The sequence below is a fragment of the Lissotriton vulgaris genome, chromosome 5, assembly GCF_964263255.1.
Source record: "Lissotriton vulgaris chromosome 5, aLisVul1.2, whole genome shotgun sequence".
Lineage (NCBI taxonomy): Eukaryota > Metazoa > Chordata > Amphibia > Caudata > Salamandridae > Lissotriton > Lissotriton vulgaris.
The window spans coordinates 1,853,823,694-1,853,844,239 of NC_141693.1; the positions used below are offsets into that span (position 1 = coordinate 1,853,823,694).

The following is a 20,546-nucleotide window of genomic DNA, read 5'->3' on the forward strand; positions in this document are numbered from 1 at the left end:
TATCAGGTGGGGACGAGGCGAGGACGAAGGAGAAGCGATAAGGAGAGAGCAGATGGGAAGAGAAATAGAGAGTTGGAGGTGAAGGGAGGGGCGAAAACAAAGATGAGGGGTGAAGGCACGATAAAAGTCATGAGGAGGTGTCGAAAAAGGAAGGAGAAAGGTGGAGTAAATAGAGAAAAACTCAGAAAGAAAATGTGTGGAGAGAAGGGTGTGGTGAAAAGCAGAAAGATATAGGAACACATAGGAGGTAAGAAGGAAGAGAGGAAAGCCAAGAAAGGCAAGGATGAGAAAGAGAGATGGGTTTGAGGGATGGCGAAGAGTAGGGAGAGGGTGAAAGTAGGGGAGAGGAGGAATTGAGAAAGGGGGGAGAAATTAACGGCGGGAGGATGGGAGAAGAAATGGAAAAAGAAACAAAGATTAGGATGAAAAAATAAACAGCACAGTAGTGATACAACTAGACACAGTTTGTGAAATAAAATGTAGTAATAAACAGAAGTGAGTCTGAGATGGAGGAGGCTTGGTCTGGGGAAAGGGTAAAAGACACAGCTTGTACTTCAAGAACCAAAGAAGGGGAAGAACACATGTTGTACCCCATAACAAGGCGTGAAGGTGAAAGGACACATCTTGTACCTCACGACTGAACGTAGGTAGGGAGGGAAACATCTTGTACCCCAAAACCGGGCATGGGAAGGACGCATCTTGTACCCCAAAACCTGACATGGTAGGGAAGGACACATCTTGTACCTCATGACTGAACATAGGGAGGGAAGGACACATCTTGTACCATAAAACCTGGCATGGGATGGGAAGGACACGTCTGGTATCATAACACCTGACATGGGGAGGGAAGGACACATCTTGTACCATAAAACCTGGCATGGGATGGGAAGGAAACATCTTGTATCATAACACCTGACATGGGGAGGGAAGGACACATCTTGTACCATAAAACCTGGCATGGGATGGGAAGGACACATCTTGTACCATAAAACCTGGCATGGGATGGGAAGGACACGTCTTGTATCATAAAACCTGGCATGGGATGGGAAGGACACGTCTTGTATCATAACACCTGACATGGGGAGGGAAGGACACATCTTGTACCATAAAACCTGGCATGGGATGGGAAGGACACGTCTTGTATCATAACACCTGACATGGGGAGGGAAGGACACATCTTGTACCTCATGACTGAACATAGGGAGGGAAGGACACATCTTGTACCATAAAACCTGGCATGGGGAGGGAAGGACACATCTTGTACCTCATGACTGAACATAGGGAGGGAAGGACACATCTTGTACCATAAAACCTGGCATGGGATGGAAAGGACACGTCTTGTATCATAAAACCTGGCATGGGGAGGGAAGGACACATCTTGTACCATAAAACCTGGCATGGGATGGGAAGGACACGTCTTGTATCATAACACCTGACATTGGGAGGGAAGGACACATCTTGTACCATAAAACCTGGCATGGGATGGGAAGGACACGTCTTGTATCATAACACCTGACATGGGGAGGGAAGGACACATCTTGTACCTCATGACTGAACATAGGGAGGGAAGGACACATCTTGTACCATAAAACCTGGCATGGGATGGGAAGGACACATCTTGTACCATAAAACCTGGCATGGGGAGGGAAGGACACATCTTGTACCTCATGACTGAACATAGGGAGGGAAGGACACATCTTGTACCATAAAACCTGGCATGGGATGGGAAGGACACGTCTTGTATCATAACACCTGACATGGGGAGGGAAGGACACATCTTGTACCATAAAACCTGGCATGGGATGGGAAGGACACGTCTTGTATCATAACACCTGACATGGGGAGGGAAGGACACATCTTGTACCTCATGACTGAACATAGGGAGGGAAGGACACATCTTGTACCATAAAACCTGGCATGGGATGGGAAGGACACATCTTGTACCATAAAACCTGGCATGGGGAGGGAAGGACACATCTTGTACCTCATGACTGAACATAGGGAGGGAAGGACACATCTTGTACCATAAAACCTGGCATGGGATGGGAAGGACACGTCTTGTATCATAACGCCTGACATGGGGAGGGAAGGACACATCTTGTATCATAAAACCTGGCATGGGATGGGAAGGACACATCTTGTATCATAAAACCTGGCATGGGGAGGGAAGGACACATCTTGTACCATAAAACCTGGCATGGGATGGGAAGGACACGTCTTGTATCATAACACCTGACATTGGGAGGGAAGGACACATCTTGTACCATAAAACCTGGCATGGGATGGGAAGGACACGTCTTGTATCATAACACCTGACATGGGGAGGGAAGGACACATCTTGTACCTCATGACTGAACATAGGGAGGGAAGGACACATCTTGTACCATAAAACCTGGCATGGGATGGGAAGGACACATCTTGTACCATAAAACCTGGCATGGGGAGGGAAGGACACATCTTGTACCTCATGACTGAACATAGGGAGGGAAGGACACATCTTGTACCATAAAACCTGGCATGGGATGGGAAGGACACGTCTTGTATCATAACGCCTGACATGGGGAGGGAAGGACACATCTTGTACCATAAAACCTGGCATGGGATGGGAAGGACACATCTTGTATCATAACACCTGACATGGGGAGGGAAGGACACATCTTGTACCTCATGACTGAACATAGGGAGGGAAGGACACATCTTGTACCATAAAACCTGGCATGGGATGGGAAGGACCCGTCTTGTATCATAACACCTGACATGGGAGGGAAGGACACATCTTGTACCATAAAACCTGGCATGGGATGGGAAGGACGGATTTATGGAATTCTCTTCCGGTTCACATTCGCGCCCGTAACAACCTGACCCTCTTCAGACGGGCCATCAAAACCCACCTGTTTACCTCTGTCAGCTAAATATCCCCCTTGTTCAGCTTTGATCTGTTATGTTGCTGCATATGATCAGGCGCCAGGACGCCCCTTCGCTGGGGCAGCTGTTGCGCCTAATAAATGTTATTAACATAACATAACATAACAAGGACACGTCTTGTATCATAACACCTGACATGGGGAGGGAAGGACACATCTTGTATCATAAAACCTGGCATGGGATGGGAAGGACACATCTTGTATCATAACACCTGACATGGGGAGGGAAGGACACATCTTGTACCATAAAACCTGGCATGGGATGGGAAGGACACGTCTTGTATCATAACACCTGACATGGGGAGGGAAGGACACATCTTGTACCTCATGACTGAACATAGGGAGGGAAGGACACATCTTGTACCATAAAACCTGGCATGGGGAGGGAAGGACACATCTTGTACCTCATGACTGAACATAGGGAGGGAAGGACACATCTTGTACCATAAAACCTGGCATGGGATGGGAAGGACACGTCTTGTATCATAAAACCTGGCATGGGGAGGGAAGGACACATCTTGTACCATAAAACCTGGCATGGGATGGGAAGGACACGTCTTGTATCATAACACCTGACATTGGGAGGGAAGGACACATCTTGTACCATAAAACCTGGCATGGGATGGGAAGGACACGTCTTGTATCATAACACCTGACATGGGGAGGGAAGGACACATCTTGTACCTCATGACTGAACATAGGGAGGGAAGGACACATCTTGTACCATAAAACCTGGCATGGGATGGGAAGGACACATCTTGTACCATAAAACCTGGCATGGGGAGGGAAGGACACATCTTGTACCTCATGACTGAACATAGGGAGGGAAGGACACATCTTGTACCATAAAACCTGGCATGGGATGGGAAGGACACGTCTTGTATCATAACACCTGACATGGGGAGGGAAGGACACATCTTGTACCATAAAACCTGGCATGGGATGGGAAGGACACGTCTTGTATCATAACACCTGACATGGGGAGGGAAGGACACATCTTGTACCTCATGACTGAACATAGGGAGGGAAGGACACATCTTGTACCATAAAACCTGGCATGGGATGGGAAGGACACATCTTGTACCATAAAACCTGGCATGGGGAGGGAAGGACACATCTTGTACCTCATGACTGAACATAGGGAGGGAAGGACACATCTTGTACCATAAAACCTGGCATGGGATGGGAAGGACACGTCTTGTATCATAACGCCTGACATGGGGAGGGAAGGACACATCTTGTATCATAAAACCTGGCATGGGATGGGAAGGACACATCTTGTATCATAAAACCTGGCATGGGGAGGGAAGGACACATCTTGTACCATAAAACCTGGCATGGGATGGGAAGGACACGTCTTGTATCATAACACCTGACATTGGGAGGGAAGGACACATCTTGTACCATAAAACCTGGCATGGGATGGGAAGGACACGTCTTGTATCATAACACCTGACATGGGGAGGGAAGGACACATCTTGTACCTCATGACTGAACATAGGGAGGGAAGGACACATCTTGTACCATAAAACCTGGCATGGGATGGGAAGGACACATCTTGTACCATAAAACCTGGCATGGGGAGGGAAGGACACATCTTGTACCTCATGACTGAACATAGGGAGGGAAGGACACATCTTGTACCATAAAACCTGGCATGGGATGGGAAGGACACGTCTTGTATCATAACGCCTGACATGGGGAGGGAAGGACACATCTTGTATCATAAAACCTGGCATGGGATGGGAAGGACACATCTTGTATCATAACACCTGACATGGGGAGGGAAGGACACATCTTGTACCATAAAACCTGGCATGGGATGGGAAGGAAACATCTTGTATCATAACACCTGACATGGGAGGGAAGGACACATCTTGTACCTCATGACTGAACATAGGGAGGGAAGGACACATCTTGTACCATAAAACCTGGCATGGGATGGGAAGGACACGTCTTGTATCATAACACCTGACATGGGAGGGAAGGACACATCTTGTACCATAAAACCTGGCATGGGATGGGAAGGACGGATTTATGGAATTCTCTTCCGGTTCACATTCGCGCCCTTAACAACCTGACCCTCTTCAGACGGGCCATCAAAACCCACCTGTTTACCTCTGTCAGCTAAATATCCCCCTTGTTCAGCTTTGATCTGTTATGTTGCTGCATATGATCAGGCGCCAGGACGCCCCTTCGCTGGGGGAGCTGTTGCGCCTAATAAATGTTATTAACATAACATAACATAACAAGGACACGTCTTGTATCATAACACCTGACATGGGGAGGGAAGGACACATCTTGTATCATAAAACCTGGCATGGGATGGGAAGGACACATCTTGTATCATAACACCTGACATGGGGAGGAAAGGACACATCTTGTACCATAAAACCTGGCATGGGATGGGAAGGACACGTCTTGTATCATAAAACCTGGCATGGGGAGGGAAGGACACATCTTGTACCATAAAACCTGGCATGGGATGGGAAGGACACGTCTTGTATCATAACACCTGACATTGGGAGGGAAGGACACATCTTGTACCATAAAACCTGGCATGGGATGGGAAGGACACGTCTTGTATCATAACACCTGACATGGGGAGGGAAGGACACATCTTGTACCTCATGACTGAACATAGGGAGGGAAGGACACATCTTGTACCATAAAACCTGGCATGGGATGGGAAGGACACATCTTGTACCATAAAACCTGGCATGGGGAGGGAAGGACACATCTTGTACCTCATGACTGAACATAGGGAGGGAAGGACACATCTTGTACCATAAAACCTGGCATGGGATGGGAAGGACACGTCTTGTATCATAACGCCTGACATGGGGAGGGAAGGACACATCTTGTATCATAAAACCTGGCATGGGATGGGAAGGACACATCTTGTATCATAAAACCTGGCATGGGGAGGGAAGGACACATCTTGTACCATAAAACCTGGCATGGGATGGGAAGGACACGTCTTGTATCATAACACCTGACATTGGGAGGGAAGGACACATCTTGTACCATAAAACCTGGCATGGGATGGGAAGGACACGTCTTGTATCATAACACCTGACATGGGGAGGGAAGGACACATCTTGTACCTCATGACTGAACATAGGGAGGGAAGGACACATCTTGTACCATAAAACCTGGCATGGGATGGGAAGGACACGTCTTGTATCATAACGCCTGACATGGGGAGGGAAGGACACATCTTGTATCATAAAACCTGGCATGGGATGGGAAGGACACATCTTGTATCATAACACCTGACATGGGGAGGGAAGGACACATCTTGTACCATAAAACCTGGCATGGGATGGGAAGGACACATCTTGTATCAAAACACCTGACATGGGGAGGGAAGGACACATCTTGTATCATAAAACCTGGCATGGGATGGGAAGGACACATCTTGTATCATAACACCTGACATGGGGAGGGAAGGACACATCTTGTATCATAAAACCTGACATGGGGAGGGAAGGACACATCTTGTATCATAAAACCTGACATGGGGAGGGAAGGACACATCTTGTATCATAAAACCTGGCCTGGGATGGGTAGGACACATCTTGTATCATAAAACCTGACATGGGGAGGGAAGGACACATCTTGTATCATAACACCTGACATGGGGAGGGAAGGACACATCTTGTATCATAAAACCTGGCATGGGGAGGGAAGGACACGTCTTGTACCATAAAACCAGGCATGGGATGGGAAGGACACGTCTTGTATCATAACACCTGACATGGGGAGGGAAGGACACATCTTGTATCATAAAACCTGACATGGGGAGGGAAGGACACATCTTGTATCATAACACCTGACATGGGGAGGGAAGGACACATCTTGAACCATAAAACCTGGCATGGGATGGGAAGGACACATCTTGTATCAAAACACCTGACATGGGGAGGGAAGGACACATCTTGTATCATAAAACCTGCCATGGGATGGGAAGGACACATCTTGTATCATAACACCTGACATGGGGAGGGAAGGACACATCTTGTACCATAAAACCTGGCATGGGATGGGAAGGACACATCTTGTATCATAACACCTGACATGGGGAGGGAAGGACACATCTTGTATCATAAAACCTGGCATGGGATGGGAAGGACACGTCTTGTATCATAACACCTGACATGGGGAGGGAAGGACACATCTTGTATCATAAAACCTGGCATGGGATGGGAAGGACACGTCTTGTACCATAAAACATGACATGGGGAGGGAAGGACACACCTTGTATCATAAAACCTGACATGGGGAGGGAAGGACACATCTTGTATCATAAAACCTGACATGGGGAGGGGAGGACACATCTTCTATCATAAAACCTGGCATGGGATGGGAAGGACACGTCTTGTACCATAAAACCTGGCATGGGATGGGAAGGACACGTCTTGTATCATAACACCTGACATGGGGAGGGAAGGACACATCTTGTATCATAAAACCTGACATGGGGAGGGAAGGACACATCTTGTATCATAAAACCTTGCATGGGATGGGAAGGACACATCTTGTATCAAAACACCTGACATGGGGAGGGAAGGACACATCTTGTATCATAAAACCTGCCATGGGATGGGAAGGACACATCTTGTATCATAACACCTGACATGGGGAGGGAAGGACACATCTTGTATCATAAAACCTGGCATGGGATGGGAAGGACACGTCTTGTACCATAAAACCTGACATGGGGAGGGAAGGACACACCTTGTATCATAAAACCTGACATGGGGAGGGAAGGACACATCTTGTATCATAAAACCTTGCATGGGATGGGAAGGACACATCTTGTATCATAAAACCTTGCATGGGATGGGAAGGACACGTCTTGTACCATAAAACCTGGCATGGGGAGGGAAGGACACATCTTGTACCATAAAACCTGGCATGGAATGGGAAGGACACATCTTGTACCATAAAACCTGGCATGGGGAGGGAAGGACACATCTTGTACCTCGTGACTGAACGTAGGGAGGAAAGGACACATCTTGTACCCCAAAACCTGGCATGGGGAGGGAAGGACACATCTTGTACCACACACTTCAACAGGTCGAGAGCAAGCAGGACATCTCATACCTCATGACTGATTGTGGGAGGGAAAGACACATCTTGTACCCCATGACTCCATTTGGGGAAGAAATGACACTTCTTTACCCCAAAGTCTATGGGGGCGAGGAGGGGAGAAAATACACATTGTGTACCCCATGAGTCCTTGGAAGGGATGAGGGATGGAAAGGCGAAGGCCACACACTGACCAACGGTGGTGAAAGGTTGAATGGTATGCACCATAGCCCGTATGGGAGCATTTTTACATTCGCACATGTGTGTGTGTGTTATCCTGTGGGTGTGCATTTGTATCTACAAGGCAGTTGGTTGTGTGTGTGCATACACCAATGCCTGGGATTAGATGCCTCTATGTGCATATAAGGTGTCTGTCATACATATGCACAATTGTGTGTGTGTGCTGGGCATGTGTGTACACTGATGCCTGGATTGGGGTTGCGAGTGTGCGTGAGGCTTTTTGTCTCACATGCCAAGCTAATCTGTGTACAGGTATGCAGCCAGACACCCGTACTCCTGAGTACAGTAAAGTGTGGAACAGGGGCATTTTGTGTCTTCACAAACTGTGTGTACAGTGCTCTGAATTTGTGCTCATAAACACCCCTCTCCTCCCCCACCATTGAGAGAGTGTCCTGTGAACAATGTGAAGGAAGGATAGCTACTTGGAGTGAAAATAAGATCCCTCTCAGCATGGTACGGGCACCAATAATGGTTTCAGGCCTCGGAGCGTATGCATCAGTGGCCTGGACTAGGGGCTCGCACGTGCAGGACCATCCTTCTCGCTTTCAACCCCGCTGTGGGGTCAGTGGGGGGTGTTTGGATGAGCGAGGCAAGGACGGGGCACAGTGAGAGGACTAGAAGAAGAACCGTGAAAGAATACTTCCAAGGTTAGAGTTCAGGGGTCAGAGTACGGTGGGTCACCTTGACCTCCCCCCAGTGACCAGGTCATGGATTATTTATTTACTGAGCACGTTTAATGTTACATGTAGACACGCACTGCTTTACAGGGAGGCCACCATTCAAACAGCAGTGCATTCTATTCGTACCGCCCTAACCCAGGGCCCCACTGTCCAGGATCAGCAAGGTCTTAGGTCAGGGGTCGATAGAATTCGTGTGACTGACCCACAGTAACAGTGCCATGGACAACAAGGTCAGACACAACTTCTCACTCCAGTGCGCTCCATGAGACTGACCCAGGGGGACCCTGTCCTGGATAACCAAGGTCAGAGTTCATGTGTTGATGCGCTCCATGGGATTCTGAGCCATAGTGACATTGTCCTAGATCACAAGGTCAGAGTTGAGGGGTGAAAGCGCGCCATGTGATTCTAGGAAACAGTGAATGCAGTCCTGGATCACCAAGGCAGAGTTCAGGAGTCAATGCGCTCCGGGTCATCATGACCAACATGGACACTGTTCAGTATAACTGTGGACTAGGTCACGTGTCAGAACACTTCATGAGACTCTTGCTCACAATGACCCTATCTTGGATCACTAAGGTCAGAGTTCAGGCTTTGAAGACCTCAATGTGACTCACTCTGAGCCAAAGTCCTAGGTCATCAAAGGTCAGAGTTCACAGGTTGATGTGTGCTATGTGACTGACCCACAGTGACCCTGTCCTGGACCACCAAGGCCAGGGTTAAGTGTTTGATGCAGGAGCGTGACTCTGATCCACATTGAATCATCAGTGTCAGAGTTAAAAAATAAATGTGCTTCAGGTCAACCTGGCTCCTGCCCTGGATCACTAAGGTCAAAGAGTAGATGACATGTTTGAACTTTCAATCAAACTTAGTGATCCAGAATAGAGCACAAAGGAATTAGAGACACATGAAGTGTTCCGACATATGAACTAAAATCTGGCCTTAGTGATCTGGATAAGGGTCTCGTCACAGTGGACGAGAGGTCATAGGCTAGTTCACATGTTGGACTGTTCTACGTGACTGATCAACAACTATCCAGTGCTTTGGCGCTCTTACCACTGGCTGGTGGGGTAGGCCTGCGTGTCCCAGTCACCACGTCACCGAGGCTGGAGCTGGAGTTCCCGCCACCCGACTTACTGCAAGAGGAAGAAAGACACAAAGGTAATTATTGTTATGGTATGCAAATTTGTAGAGCGCACTATCACCAAGAGGGCATCCTGGAACTGAGCAGGTGTGAGTCTAGCCAAACCTAAGGCCTAGTGGGACTACTCGAAAAGGCATGTCTTCAGCCTCTTGCAGAATTCAGGAACTGAGGAGGAGGCTCTTATGTATGGCAGCAGGTCGTTCCTTGCTTTAGGAGTGATGAAGAAGAAGGCTCAACCGCCAGATCTGGTTTTCCATATGCATGAGATGTGTGCAAGTAGGAGTCCGGATGATGTTTCTGAAAGCAGATGCAATTGTTAAGATTTGCTGGGCCAGTGTTATGTAGAGTTTTGAAAGTGTGGGCAAGGAGTTTGAATTGTGCTCATTTGAGTATGGGAAGCCAGTGGAGCTCCCTCAGGTGTGATGTGAGTGCGGTGTCTGTCGAAAGTGATTCTGGCCACCGAGGTCTGAATGGTCTATTGCCTTTAGGTGAGCTTTTAGTTGATCTCGGCATAGCCATTTGCAGCGCTTCCTTTCCCTTTCATGCATTCATTAATAAAACCATAGCCAGAACAAACATCACCAAGCTCAGTTAAGTAAAGAGATAGTTAAAAGATAGGCAGATGAAAAAATTGTGTAGTCTCAGTTGACACTTCTTGAGGACCTATATCAAAGAAGGAAAGACAATACGCGGCAGCATCAATGTTAGAGGTATTTAACTCACACTGCAATAGAATTTAACTTTCAGAAATACACATACTTTGTATCATTCTGCCACCTTGTGGCTGGATCAGGTACAGTGAGCTATACTTTTAAACCGACTGTGGTTATCGGCAATAAGATCAATCAGCGTGGCTTTTCACCTGGGGGGTATCCAGGCGCTGGGGTGCAGAGAACCTCAGTCGTAAAGCCCGGCCCTGAGTCCCTTCCCGAAGTCAGAGATGGAACGGGAGGTCGTTCCAGGACTTGGCGGCAAGGTAGGAGAAAGAGAGGCCTGGGCTGCGTTGGATGCATGCAACGTGTGAAAGGGCGAGGGAGGCGGATCAAAGTGGTCTGGTCCGTTGGTGGAAGGTCATGCGTTGGTTGATGCAGGAGTGGCCGGCATTGTGGAGGGCTTTGTAGGCTAGGGTCAGCAGCTTGAACTGGTATTTCTGCGGGACGGGGAGCCAGTGGTGGTTTCTTAGGTGGGGGGTGATGCTGGTCCAATTGGGAGGTTGAGGATGAGTCTGGCTGTGGTCTTCTGGATGGTGTATAATCGTTTGAGGTGGGTAGCAGATCCGGTGAAAGTTGCCAATCGAAAGCAGAGGCAGGAACCAGTTAGTTCTCAGGCCTAACATTGAAAAATGTGTAGGTTCTGGCTTATTCTTAACATACCATTAACGGAGCATCATCCTAATTACTGGGTCTCAGGCCCATACAAGTTGGTAAATGAGGGCAAGCCATCTTGGGCAGCCAGTGACCCGAAAAGGTGCAAACGAGCCCCCAACAGAAAGTTTTGTGGATTATTTTAAAAACATCATAGACGGATGTGAGGGTTCCTCTGTGCGTTACAATACAATATGTAGATGCATGGCACTATACATGAAGGGCACAGTTGTCACACGCAGCACTCCCATTGGATAACCATCTTACTCCGTTTAGGCAAGCAACTCTCCAGGGTCTACACACAAGGAGGCTGCTTAGAGGCCTAGATTGCCTAATGTGGCCTTCCCGTAGAAGCCTTGCATATGGTCCAGAAGAATGGGGCTGTTTTAATTTTTTTTTACCATGACTGCTTTTAGTTTCTGATCGTGCACTGTCCAGGGTTAGCAAAGTGAAGCTGCCTAGACTAATTCTAACAGTTGAGGTGGGTAAGATACTGATATATAGCGTGGTAAAGGTATTAACCTGTGCCAAACTCATTATTCAGTCGTGCCACTAATAGGCCTTCATTTACAAATTGAATTGAAGTAAAAATTAAGATAAACACAAAACATAAGCACATTCTTTACCAAGACACGATCTGAACCACTATCCTAGGATTTACAAGCAAACTGGTCATACCATTAGGCACAAAACACCAATGCTGCCCTATGGAGGAAACATGCTTTTCTCAGTAGGCTTTGTGAGTATCAAAAAGTAGAATCTTTGTGTTCCTTTGTTAGACACAGGGGTGGAGGTGCCAGACAAGGTGTATAGATGCATCAAGGCTTACTACAGCATGCTTACCCAAGCTCTTGGTGTTGTGATAAAGTGGATGCACAACTCAGTGGGCTGAGCTGGTCTGGCAAAATGCCAGCAAAATCACTAATACCAATAAAATGCCAGAACCTACCACTCCACCAGGAACAGATGCCCCATCCATGTCCACAAATGTGTATGTTCACGCACACGTGTCTTATAGGTAGGAGGCTAAAGTTGTCAAGGGTTCTGTTTAAAGGGCGCAGAAGAGGGATCAGTTAGAGACTCAACAGGTGTTAAGTACCTGGAGCGGATCTGGGTGCTGATAAGAAAGAACAGCCACAACAATAATGTCTACGGGTACCAAACTTTCGAGGTCTGTATCTTTGACCTCGCCAGACGCAATCAAGATGGAATGCCAGCAGTCAACAGAAGCTTTACACATGACGTCCCAGGAAGATTTATGGTGTAAAAACTGTTTCTGAATGAGGGAGACAGCTTTATTCTCACAGGAAACCACCTCTAGGTCTTAGTTGAAGGGGAACGTCCTAGAGATACCGCTGGGGCTGATAATGGGGAGAGAAGGGCTTCCCTGGGGGTCAGAAATGGACAGGTCAATGATGTGCAGTGGCATTAGGGAACATTTACGTCGTAGAGAGTAGCTGCAGCGCCCACGCATAGGACCACGTGGACAACCCACAGGATGCTTCAGGTCAAGGTACACATGAATGCATCTTGGTTTCAAACGTGCGCATCGCAGATACCCCCACACACGCACACACAACCCTGCCAGCATGGTCTGGTCTGCCCTACAGACAAGATGAGTGGTACGGGGCCACATAAAGCAGCGACACGCAAAATAGCGCTAGAGATACACAATGACTCATTGGGCATAATGGTATACCGAATTCCGACAGGACACTTCCAATTTTTCAAGTAAAAACAGCTTTATTTACCTACTGCTGCCTACAACTGCACCCACTTTAATGTAAGGCAATGCGGAAATACAGTCCTCTGGACTTTCGCCATCAAAGAGTTTTGCCCTGGGTCATGCTAACCCACCCACCCCTGCCCTACCTGGAGCTCAGCCGGTTCTGCCTCATCTTCTGCTCCTGCAGGGTCCGCATGGTCTCCAGCTTCACCGGGCTGGGGATGAAGCCTACCTCGCAGCCCTCCTTCACCAGGCGTCCGATCCACCAGTCATTGCTGTACTTCTGCAGAAGACAAAGAAAGGAGTGGCTGTAGCACATCAGAGACTGAACGGAGCTCTGCTGTACCTTCAGACAGCCTCCTGCTGCACATTGCAAATGACACAGAATACCCCCTTAGGGCTTACCAGCATACCCCCAGCTGACAGCAAACATAGCAGAGATCTCCCTAACATTTGGTGGACGTTCACAACTTTTTTTTTTATTGTTGAGAAAGAAACATCATATGAGAATGGATTAATTTACGCAGCATTCAGCAATAAAACAACTGTGCACCCAGGGACTTCTCACATCTTTGGGATTAAACTATTTGGGTATCGAAGTGCACCCATAAGTCAATTATTTTCTATCTTTGATGCAGGTCAATAAAATTAGGTTTGCTTTAAGTCAGTGGAGTTTTCTGAGGGGAGGCACAGTGCCACACACCACCAGTGTTGCGCGAGTTTCCTAAGAGACGCACTTGCACTTTTCTTTCATATATCCTATAGCCTATCCCCATTATTTTGTATTTTGTAGCCTCGTTTTTTATAGGCAGTTGGGCTTTAACGGCAAAGTCTTCTTCTTGACATGAAGCCTATTGTAGGAGCACTGGAAGATCGGTAAATAAGTGACGGTAGGCAGGGAGCCAAAGCAGTGCTCAGAGAGTACTTTGCCATTCTTTTTGAGCGGTCAGCAGGTGTTTTAATCTGCCTGCCATTAACACAATCCATTGTTGCACTTGGAATTTTATCCCAATATCTGCCACCCCCTGCGTTCGATCCGCATCAAGCGATCACACTGTATGCAATAAAGCGATATATTTTTTACCCGGCGTCGTATATACTGCTTGTCTGGTGTTTGCACGTTCTTAGTTGCCAATGTATGCCTTTTCTCGGATTCACTATTAGTTGCATTGAGCGGAAAAACATAAAATCTTTTTCAATACAAATAACAAACTCACATGTCCACCGCTCAAATTAGTTTCACCTTCTCCTATACTAATTCCCCACTAATCCGGTTTGGGTTCTGGAGTAGCGTGCTACCTGCCGAAAAGCGCTTCAACACCTCATCAGGGGAACCAAGCGCTATATAAATGCAAAAACCGTTCCCTCTTCTATCCCTCCACTATCCTTTTCAATCCATATAACAGACTAACATTCACAGTTCAAATCAATTTCTTATTACCCTATACTAATTCACCACCAATCCTTTTGGGTTTCCGGAGTAGAGTGCTACTCGCCGAAAAAGCTATTCAACGTCTTATCAGGGGTAGCAAGCGCTAAATAAATGCATTTACAATACAATGCAGGCAGATTTCCAATAACGGGCGCATCCCTGCATATCTGCAGGGATACGTCAGTTATTGTGCGTCATGGCTCCCCCACCATGGATGCGCCGCATTTACAATGCGGCGCACCATGGGGAAAAAATGGACAGATGCGTGACGCATCTGCTGCCGTTAAGGCGGCGCATTGCTGGAGTTGCGTCGCAAGCGCAACGCACCTCCAGCAAGGCTCGGGGTGCCCTATCCTTACAATGTTGCGTCAATCCTTACGCCTGCTTCAAGCAGGCGCAGGGTTTAGACGTAGCATGGCCTTAAAAGTGGCTGAGTGAAATCTTGTAGATTTCACTTAGCCACTTTTAGGAGGGGGTCCTGCGCCGGAAATCCCCCCCCCAGCACAGGAATGCCTACATGTGGCGCAGGGCTATACAACGTGACGCCTCTTGTAAATCTGTCCCTAAGTATATATGTAAAGTTGAAGCCAGTACTCCATGACTGTGTCTGCTACTCACTTATGGGGAATGTGTATGTCTGTGTCATTTGTCATTTCCTTTCTGAACGAACGGGTGTGTCATGCAATTCTAATGGCCGATTGTGCGCTGAGAAAGTGCCAAATAACAACTGGTCAAACCCTAATCCCATTAAAACTGAGGTCAATATATTTCATATTGATCTCAGAATTATAGCCTTTGTTTCTACAGTAGTCTGCCAAGCCCTCCATTCTTTATATAAAAAAATGTCTTGCCTGCATTTCGACTCCCAGTTACCACACGCTCCTCAGGCTGCAGTGGTGTTAAAACTAGTTTTTACCAGACAGGACTCTGTATCTCCTCTTACTGGAATATTCCTTCAGAGGAGTCTGATCTTGTTTTGTGTAACCTTGATTGTTGTTTCTGTTACTGTTTAGCAGTGGCTTCTGTATAGTGCCACAACAGCTAGCCTCTGCACTGCTTCAGAGGACCGGCTGGGGGATTGATAGCAGGACAAAGACAATTACAACAGGTAGTGAGAAGGTATCAGGTAAGTACAGGTTAGTCTGTAGAAAGAGTGGTTTCAGACGTTTGGGGTACTTTCCAAATCCACCCTGAGGTGGAAAGATTTTGAGAGTGAAAATTCAACAGGGACAAGCCGTGTGAGTGGAATGACCTCTTACCAAAACATGTCTATCATCACTGCAAAGTAATATCCTGTCCTGGTGCCAGATGTAACCTTAATTTAGTCCTATCAGTTTCTGCTCTGAGGCAGTGCACCCTGAGTGCTGCAGCCAGTGTTCACTCACACTTATATCCCTTCTTTGGCTCCTATTGGCTAGTCTTGTTGATGTGAAGGAAGGCACTATGCATTAGGCACTATGCACTAAACCGTTTTTTAGTGTCGTCCACCCCGGCCCTCCCAGCCTCGTCTTCATCTGTTAATTCGTTCATGGTTAGAGGCGGGGAACTCCATTCCTCATAAAACAACTTGATGCTTATTGTGCCTGTGCAAAACAAGAGGAAGGCAAGCCAAAGCTATAATGTATTTGAATGATCGCTGTAGATTTAGAAAGACTTTAAAGCTGTTGTTTTCATTTTAAAGCCGTGCTGTTGTTTTCAATTACTGCTCCTCACTGTTGATTTCTGATAGACTAAACTGACAACATTTAATGAAATGATCAGTTCTATCTACTATCTTCCCAACTACTCCTGCAGGATTTTGTCTGACACTTCACGACACAGGCAGTAGAAGCGTTGTTGCTAGATTGCTAGGCCAAATCAAAGTATCAATATTGTTTTCAGGGTGTTCTTGCATTCATTTGATTACAACAGTGACTGACTGATTCAGATGCAGATTATGCAAGACAGGGTTACGGCTCCTTCACTGTCTGCTGTGTAGGTCTTTGTAACTCTTCGGTTCCCTGCCTGCCCTGAAATCTCTGAACCCCTACGGGTCTGCATGCATGCACTGATGTTTTGTACCCTGTTACCCAATACTTGCCTCTTTGATATGTAGGAAGTCTTTGGGTTCGAAGGAGATGGACATGCCTTGGACAGGAACATCATCACTGGGGGAAGGATTGTACCCCACATTTGTCCGGACAGCAAAGGCCACAGGCTTGGTCTGTAAGAAAAAGGAGAGAAAGCATGTCAAGGGTCACTCTCGCATTTCCACTAGCACAGTATAAGCCAGATGTGCCATCACTCCTCAACCCAATACTTAAGGCCCATCGAAGGCTAACTCCTCACCATCCGAATGACCTCTGTGAAGAAATGAGAGGATGAAACAAGTCAGGTGATAGGGCTCATGTCTGCAGGAGTATCCAGGCTATGCGCAGGGCAGGAGCAGAGGGGGTAGAAGCACCCTACAAGAGGAGGTAAGGAAGTGCCACCATGCTGCACCAAGGGTTCACCTTCTGCAGGTCAACATAAACGAGCAATGTTTAGGGTGTATCCGCCCAAATGAGGAGCACAGTGGGGGCGATCATGCCTCATAGTTTTAGAGTGGGACAAAGTGATCCCATACACTCCTGTGAAGCAGATGGAGCCTGTAGCCAGTGCTTAATTTGTAAAAAACAGAAGTGCAGGTGCTGAAAATGTTGCCAAGGAGGCCACAGCTCACTTCTTCCTCCAGTGAGCCCCACTTTCAACACTCTCACTTCCTCAGTCTCTATCTTCTAACCTTGATCTGTTGTCTGTCCCCTAAGTCTTTGCTCTAAGAGTCTATCCTCTCACCTCTCAAAGTGTTTTCTATCATCTTTGTCACACCTGGTGTGTTACCTTATTCCCTGTATTTCCGATTTGCCCTCTATTCATTCTAGCCCTGCCCTTTTTCCCCTTCACTTTTATCCATGCTCTGCTCTCTCACCTCGATCTTCGCTCTTTACTATCACTCTTCTAGCAGTGATTAGCTGTGTCTCTGTTTTATCATTTGCCTGCTTTTTTCCTCTGTCCTGTCCTCTACATCCTTTCATTCTATCTTCTCTCTTAATGCAATCTTCTTCGTCACATTATGACTGCTTTCTCTTTCTGTCTTATTTGCTCTCCTTTTCTTCTACTTAGTTATCTCTCTCCTCTCGTTTCTTTCTCCTCTTTACTCCTGCTCTGTCTCTCATCTATAACACTGCTGCTGCCTGTGACCCCTGTCGTCAGCCTGTACATGTCCCTGCTATTTAGAACTCTGCGTTTTCCTGTTGTCTTTCCTAAAGAAGAGGAAGATGACATGTGTTTTACTTTCTTACCTACATCGAGTACAAAAACAAAATGTACACCAAAATGCTTTTTTGCATATATTAATCAGTGCAGTAGAACTGGGTTATTTGCAGAACAGGTAGCTGCTCGAGCACAGCAGGTGATGTCACTGCTACTGCTGCCTAAAATTAGTAGGTCCAGGGATGGCGACGGCATCGGTATCCACTGCTCAGCTTGCTGTGACCCTGCCTGCCACAGCACAGGCATTGTTCCTAGCCGTAATGCTGCTAATGCTGGTAAGAATGGCTGTGGTGCCTACTGGACTCAAGCACGCTCAGCAATTACCATGCTGGGGTGCAGCACACAGATTCTACAGGTGACGACATGGCGCACAAAAGTTGAGTTGGTCCACAGCTTTATCGAGCACGTTGAGGATAGCAGCAATGCAGGGCTACAGGATATGCTACTCTGGCTACACAGCAAGCGGAAAGTCCACACTTACTTTAGTTTATTCTTCCTCAAGTGCCCTCACTCCCAAGTTCCAAATGCACTCTTTCAGCTTCCTTGCCTCAACTCCGTCATGAGCCAGCCCCCAGCTACATTTATCCAATGGGAAGCTTAGGCTCAGGCAGTGGCAGGGTGCAGCAGACTCAGGGAATAGAATGCAAGACATAGTTTGTCGATGACTTCTTGGATTTGTGATCGGCATGATGACATCATCACTAACGTGGTGATACACAATCATGCCTGCCTGGACAAGCCTATGCTGGCCTGTCTATGAACATTTACCAGCCAGTCACCATGCAATGTATGTTATTCTTTTTATTTTAAATTTGAACAATTAATATTGAGACCACAACCTGCAGGGTCAGAAATTGTAATCCCGGCCCTGTGAAAGAAGTGCCGGTGCTGAGCACCTAAAAGCACCTGCTCAAATTAAGCACTGCCTGTAGCTCTCCACTGAAAGCCGTAAGTAGTCTAGATCATAGAGCACAGGCGGATGGGTCATGTCTCACTCAAAAACGGGAGGGGGGCAAAGGTGCCATATACCACAGAAAGCATGGCTCTAAAACAACAAGAGGGCTGACTGAGGAATATGACAATATGCATTACTGTAGAGGCTGGTGTACAGGTGAGCCTCAGCCAGAGAGACCAACATGTCAGGACCATCCAAGGCGAAAGACATGTGAATGGTTCCATGTGAGAGATCCTGCACTAATACACACTCCAGTACATACACTGATGTAAGTCAGAGGTTGTAGCTCTACTTTCCTTTGAGGGACCCAGCATTGCTTTTTATTTTAAAGCTCTCTCTTCAGCTGGAATGTCCAGCATTACTTCCCACTCCAGCATCACCTCCAAGTAAGAGCAGCAGCATGACAACATCTGCATCACAATCACAAGGAGATGATGGAGGGAGCGCTGAAACTTTTCAGACACTCACCCCAGTCAAAAAATCTGGGTTAAATCCATCATCGTTCTTTAGCTCACTTCGCCACAGCAGTTCAGACACAGCTATATGCAAATCAGCCTTGACCCTGTGCCTCATGGGAACAGTCCAGCCTGAACTGCCAAGCCATGTCTTCCCTGGCCTAGAAAAAAGCATCCTGGGACTGGTTTCGGGGTAACGAACAAGTTACTTACCTTCGGTAACGATATATCTGTAAGAAACATTAGTTAGTATTAGATTCCTTACCTTAGAATATCCCCAGGCGTCAGTCTGGATCCGGAAACTTTTGCGTAGCAGTACCCCAGCGCATCGGTAGGCGTCGTCTGCAGGCGTCCCCTGCGGCTCCGCGTCCGTCGTTGGCGTCGTGCGCCGTGATGACGTCGCTGGAGTATATAGACGCCGCCTCCGCGCGCTGACGTCAGTTCTTTCCACACAGCTTTTCCGCGCCAGAACACGCAGAGCCATGTGAGAACCAACACTGGTGCCATTTGCAACTAGGGCCCTGAAAGGGATGTCCTTAACCCTAGGTATCAGTTCGCAGAACGGGGAGGATGGGTGGGTCGGTAAGGAATCTAATACTAACTAATGTTTCTTACAGATATATCGTTACCGAAGGTAAGTAACTTGTTCATCTGAAAGAAACACGTTAGTATTAGATTCCTTACCTTAGAATAGATACCCCAGCAATACCAACCCCGGTGGTGGGTCTGCGAACCAATACATTCCTACACCAGAAAGTCCTGGAGGACAGAACGGCCAAAGAAGCCATCCCTCCGGACTGGACTGTCCAGGCAGTAGTGCCTCGCAAAGGTGTGCAGCGAGGCCCACGTAGCCGCATGGCAAATGTCCTGCAAGGGGACTCCCCGGCCCAGGGCAGTAGTAGCCGCCGTGGCCCGAGTGGAATGGGCCCTCAGCCCAACAGGAGGCTCCTTCCGAGCCAAAGAGTAGCACGCTTTGATGCACAGAACGACCCACCGAGAGATGGTCCGTTTATGTACCGCCCTTCCCTTCTTCGCACCCACGTAGCCAACAAACAGTTGATCATCCACCCGGAACTGGCGTGTGTGATCCATATAAAATGAAAGCGCACGTTTTGGGTCCAGACGATGGAGCCGTTCCTCATCCTTTGAAGGATGCGGAGGCGGGAAGAAGGAAGGGAGGGTGATGGACTGCCCGATGTGAAAAGCAGAGACAACTTTGGGCAGGAAAGAAGGCCTAGTTCTCA

At 47.5% G+C, this 20,546-nt stretch overlaps 1 protein-coding gene across 2 annotated transcripts in view; it reads right to left on the minus strand.

The window, feature by feature from the left end:
* The window catches only part of CACNB1 (calcium voltage-gated channel auxiliary subunit beta 1), a 478,106-nt gene that overhangs the window by 134,448 nt on the left and 323,112 nt on the right, over window positions 1-20,546 (minus strand). For both annotated transcript variants that reach the window (XM_086924331.1, XM_086924332.1), the window contains exons 4-6: window positions 16,682-16,804; window positions 13,316-13,452; window positions 9,992-10,071 (exon numbers count right to left, since the gene is read on the minus strand). In XM_086924331.1, the coding sequence (XP_086780457.1) occupies window positions 9,992-10,071; window positions 13,316-13,452; window positions 16,682-16,804 (340 nt within the window). The remainder of the gene's footprint in view (window positions 1-9,991; window positions 10,072-13,315; window positions 13,453-16,681; window positions 16,805-20,546) is intronic.